Source organism: Budorcas taxicolor, chromosome 25 (assembly GCF_023091745.1).
Source record: "Budorcas taxicolor isolate Tak-1 chromosome 25, Takin1.1, whole genome shotgun sequence".
Lineage (NCBI taxonomy): Eukaryota > Metazoa > Chordata > Mammalia > Artiodactyla > Bovidae > Budorcas > Budorcas taxicolor.
In genome coordinates this window covers 25157439-25162503 of record NC_068934.1, presented here as the reverse complement: position 1 = coordinate 25162503, position 5065 = coordinate 25157439, and the positions used below count along the sequence as shown (strand labels likewise).

General features: G+C 54.3%; 1 protein-coding gene across 1 annotated transcript; it reads right to left on the bottom strand.

Moving 5' to 3' along the window:
• Positions 1 to 471: 471 nt before the first annotated feature.
• On the bottom strand, positions 472 to 4462 carry DBX1 (developing brain homeobox 1). Its single transcript, XM_052662550.1, has 4 exons — positions 4093 to 4462; positions 3366 to 3467; positions 1235 to 1437; positions 472 to 834 (listed from the first exon to the last, which is right to left on the bottom strand). The coding sequence occupies exons 1-4, from the start codon at positions 4460 to 4462 to the stop codon at positions 472 to 474; spliced, it is 1038 nt and encodes a 345-aa protein (XP_052518510.1).
• Positions 4463 to 5065: the final 603 nt, after the last annotated feature.

The following is a 5065-nucleotide window of genomic DNA, read 5'->3' as shown; positions in this document are numbered from 1 at the left end:
GGGATGTAGAGGGGTCTGTAGAGGGGTCTGGGAAGTCAGGGGTCTTGAAGTTATAGGCTTGATATTGTGAGATATCCTGTCTCGGTTTCCTGCTTCATACAGGCTTTCTTACAAGGTTGTTGCTGCTGAAGCCAGTAGCACCTGGCACACAGCTTAACCCAGGCTGTAGGACTGAACACCCCTACTTGTGTTTAAAATAGCTTGCAATAAAACACGATAGACACAGACTCTTCCTCGTGGAAGAGTTAAGGCTGGGACCAAGACCTAAATTTAACTTGTGCGGAGAGGGCTGTTGAGGGAGGGGTGTAGGGGAAAGAAATGTCGTTTGGGGCAACGGAAGGGGCCAGGGTGCCCTCGGACAAGGTGACGTCTGCAGCAGGGAGCGGCAGCGGGCCGAGTGAACACGCACCGAATCCCACCTCTTCAGTTTCAAAGCACTAGTAATCAGTACCCCGGGGGGCGCGGGGGTTTCTAAGACACCGTGATCTCCTCCTCGCCCTCCTCGTCGTCCTCGGAGTCGGAGAAGTCCGAAGCTTTGTCGGGGCTGCCCGAGCGCGCGGGCGAGGGGGGCAGCGGCGCTTCCAGCCGCGGGTCCCGCAGGTGCCGAGGGTCGGCGGGGGCCGCATGATAGACCAGGCGGGGGCGGGGGCTGCCCGGGCCCTCGTCCTCCTCGTCGTCATAGTCCCCAGGACCCTTCTGGCCCACGTCGCTGAGGTCCGGGTGCGGGTTGAGTTTGGTGGGAAGGGTCTGCTCGCGGCAGCCCCCGCTAGACAGGAGCTCGCGTTCCTTGGAATTCCGCCACTTCATGCGTCGGTTCTGAAACCAGATTTTCACCTGGGGCGAAAGGGGTGAGAGCAGGGGAGAGCGGAGGTTAGCGCGGAGCCCCCGCCACCGTCTTTGCCAGCTTCCCATCCCTTAAAGCGAGTTGGGACTCCACGTGGCACTTTCCCTTCACCCCCCCCCACCCCCATCCCCGTCACCCACTTCACGCACCTCTCGCCGGGTCTTAGGGTACCTGGCCGAGGCGGGGGAGGGGGGGGTCGATGCTGAGCCCGGAAGAGACGGGGCAGGGAGAGGGGCTATCTATCGCGGGGAGCCTCCGCGAAGCCGGCTCTCGCCCCTTCCATCCTCTCTAGTCCTGACCGCATCTGTACCCTGGGACCTAAACGGTTTCCGAGAACCCTCCCATTTGGACCATGCCTGGCGGGAGGGGCTACGGGGAAACCGCCCTCACCTGTGAGTCTTTCAAGCCCAACTTGGCCGCCAGCTTCTTGCGGTCCGGCTTGCTGATGTACTTCTGCTTCTGAAACATCTTCTCCAGAGCCTTGCGCTGCACGTCGGAGAACACGGCTCGACGCAGCATGCCCCTGCGAGGCTTGCCGCGGGCGGCCAGTGGCCAGGAGAAGGTCCCCGGGATGGGCACGACGCTGGAGGACGCTGCAGAGGCCAGGAGTGCGAGGTGAGTGAGTGGGCGGTGTCCTGCCCCGTCCGCCCCTCCATTGCGGCTTCCTTTGGTTTTCCTTTCTGATCCTTCGTCTCTTTAAAGCTCTCTTTTTTTTCTCCCCCTGGAGAAAAGGCTACGAACCTACAAACCTGCGAGAGTGAAAGGCGCTTTCCGCCCAAATAACTTTCCCTTTCAACCGTGCAAACCCGGATTAGGTAAAACCACGGAAACACAGAAAACAGCCCCCACAATAGCCTGTTTCGTTTTTCCATTTAACGGTCTCAGGGAAGCCAAACCTGCGTGCATCAGCTAATATAGCAGGAGAAAAAAAATAATTAAAAAAGTGAAAATAAAATAGCCAGCCTAGGCCTCTTGGGTTTCCTCCCTAAGCTTTTAGCACATTGGTGGCTTTTGCATTATTTGGATGAAAATGAGGTGCTTTACTGATTTGTTAGGAGAAAATCCGCTTTGGATTTTTTTATTTTTGGAAAAATCCAATCGGTATTCATCTTTTTTATATTAATCTTTCCTCCCCTCACCCGCAAAGCGTAAAGAATTCGGCCCGAATACATGAAAAGTGGCAGCTAATTAGCACGTTGACCGCTTCCCAATGGGTATTGGCATGATAAAAGGCGGGGGTGGGGGTACGGGAGAATTTCGCTTTAAGGGAGGGAAAAAAAAAAAAAAAGAAACAGAGACTCTAATGAAGCGTGAATGGTAATTGTGTAGTAATGAACTAACAGAAAAAGACTGAGGACAAGCAGCGAAAGCCATATATTACTGGGACAAAAGAGATTTACACTTTCAAACTAAACACAACTGCAGGCCAAGACCATTGGGAGAATACTGATGGCAGAGGCTTCTCTTCCCCGAATCATTTTCATTAAATGGACATGAAAAGCTATTTATAAAGCTCGGGTTGTTTTTGTTAGAGCATTGAGCTGGGGGAGAAAGGGAGCAAATTCCATTAGCAGCAACAGCATGAATGGGGGGGGGGGCGGTTGGTGAATTCTCTCTCCCCCTTTCAAAAATCAATTGCGTGTTTCTTTCGCTGATACCGGGAAGTGCTGTCGAGGTTTTTTTTTACTCACCCCCCCACCGACCATACCCAGTCTCCTTTCCTTTATAAGAGTTCCCGTCGCCTCAGTCTTAACCAGCTGTAGAGTTTTGAGTCATCACTGGGATTTCAGGATGAAAACTTCGTGGAAGCTGCTTAAGGTGTTTCTCCTTTAAACTGGGACCCAATTATGGATCTTCCCTCCGACTTCTAATTTTACGAGTTCTACGGTCTTTAAAACGTTTTGGCGGTGGGGGTAGGGTATAATTTGGGAAGTCGGGCTGGAAATAGAGGGTTGGGGGTGTGGGAGGATCTAGTCCCCCTCCCCCTGGGCGACCCCAGGCATCCCACACAAGAGGGCACCCCATGTGGTCTTGTGAAAAGCCCGCAGCCCTGAATGAGTTTTAAAGAGAAATTAGCCCCGGCTGGTAGGTGTCTCTCCGCGGCTCGGAGGGGCGAGGGCTGGTCTGTGTGTGGCTGCCCGGAGGAGCTGACCAATTGGTCATGGTGCTGAAACCTTTGTGGGGAATCGTGGCCAAGTGCACTGACTCTGTGGGAAAACGGCAGCGTGAAGAGATGCCAACAGCTCCGCGCCGGGAAGGGAACCGCCTCAAATTGGGACCATGACAATTCCTGCTAATTTGTAGAGCAGGGAATTGGTGCAAAGTGTCAAGCAGTCACTGCTTGTGCTAAATAGGGCATCAAATTGGCGCGACGGATTCGTGAATGTTGTACGTCTCGCAACCTCTGAACCAGAGCGTAACCCCGTGGGGTGGACGGAGAAATATGGCTTCGGGGCAGGGAGCGATGGGGTGGGGCTGGGGTGACGTCCAGCCTCCTGAAAGGAAGGGGGACGAGACTTACCTGGGAAATAAGAAGATCTGATGAAAGGCTGGAAAGAGCCTTCAAAGTAGGGAAACGCAAAGGTCTTGGGAGGGACACTCTGGAGCAAGGTGGGAGACGTTTCTGGGAGTGAGGGAAGGAGGAACAAGGAGGGAGACAGAAAGGGAATTTCATTAGGTCACCTGATTATTGTACAGGACAGTGAATACATGACATGATTACACCTTAGGCTGGTTCCAAAGGCTTCTTCTTCAATGACAGTAAAATAAATGTTTCCCTAACACTCTCTCATCTGTGGAACTCTCCCCATGGTCCTCACAGTCGCTTAGCCCCCCTCCCCGCAATGTCATCCTATGCGCAAACAAGATGGATAGAACTGGAGCGGGGGAGAAAAGAACTGCAGACCCATAATACTTGTTAAGCTAGTAAATATGTTGTCTTGGATTTAAGGAACGGGCATCCAGAAGCTGGAGGGCAGAAACGCAGACGCCCAGGGGCGTGCGCTCGATTTCCCTGAGCCAGGTACTGTGCGCGCTCAAACTGCAGGTGTTCACATTCATTCTGAGGGTGGGGCGAACCTGGAGGCTTTTCTTTCTGGGAATCGTCTGGACCTACGTGTCACATTGCTTGGCCTGGGTCCTCGGAGATCTTGTGTTAAGTGTGTGCTCCGCTGTGTGCGTGGATACCCGCTGCATAAGGGAAACTGAGGCCAGAACAGAACAGCCCTCAGCGTTTTGCTTTTACTTACCGGTTCTGGGCGCCGAGGAAAGGATGGCGTTCACTCCAAACTTCAGAAACGTGGGCTCGCTGGCAGGGGAGACGGCGGTCTGCGGCGAGCCGCCCCGCCGGCTGCCCGGGCTCGGGGAGCCCAGGTCCGAGGCCCCGGTGTCTGTGAGAGCCGCAGGGGCCCCCGGCCTAGGGGGCGACATGCTGGGGGTGGGCCCGCTGCCTCGGGGCAAGTAGGCGGGGGGTCGGCTGATGCGGATCAGATCCTCCACCAGGAAGCTCGAGTGACCGGAAAATGCCGACTGCAAGGACTGGGGCAGCGTTAAGGTGGGTGTGGGGCGCAAGAGGCTGGGGTACCCGGCGGGGGGCGCGAGGAGGCCAGGGAACATCATTTTAGACGCAGGGCGGGCCGAAAAACTTCTTCCAATGGCCAGGAGGTAAATTCCTGACTTCCCGCCCCTCCCACCCCCGTGGTGCCCTCTCTCTTGGGCTTAGCAAACGTCTTTAAGGAACGATCCTACTTGGGCGTCTGCGAGTCCTCCGTAGTCCTCCCGTCGAGGTGATGGTTTTATAGTGGCCCGCCGGTTAAAGCGCTTTGAAAAGTGACAGCTCTGACAATGAAGTTCAACAAAGTTCTCCACTCGAGCTTCATTCGCCGGAGGCTCTGGGCAATCTGATTGGCGCAGGGGTGCAATTTATGATTGGATTAGTCTTCATAAGCATGGCCCGCACAATGGGCCGGCAACAAAGGCTGGCGCGCATCAATTCTGCGTATCGACCGCCTCTTTGCAATACAGTGCGCCCCCAAAGCTCTCGCCAGGAGTTTTTGTTCTGGAGCAACACCCGGGCTAATTAAATGCCTATTTAGAAGTTTCAGATGACATCTTGCCTTATAGAAAAGGAATTATTTAGAGAACACATTAAATTTATTTGCAGCTCCCCTGCTGAGCCTGGAAAATAAATCAATAAATATTCATAGAAACTCATCTCCAGGC

Bases quoted from the DNA above. Each gene is read 5' to 3' on its own strand.
- DBX1 (XM_052662550.1), bottom strand. From the start codon at position 4,462: ATGATGTTCCCTGGCCTCCTCGCGCCCCCCGCCGGGTACCCCAGCCTC. The intron at 1,438-3,365 runs GTAAGTCTCGTC...TGGCCTCTGCAG, and splicing joins CAGATCTTCTTATTTCCCAG to CGTCCTCCAGCGTCGTGCCC. The intron at 835-1,234 runs GTGAGGGCGGTT...CTTTCGCCCCAG, and splicing joins TGGGCTTGAAAGACTCACAG to GTGAAAATCTGGTTTCAGAA.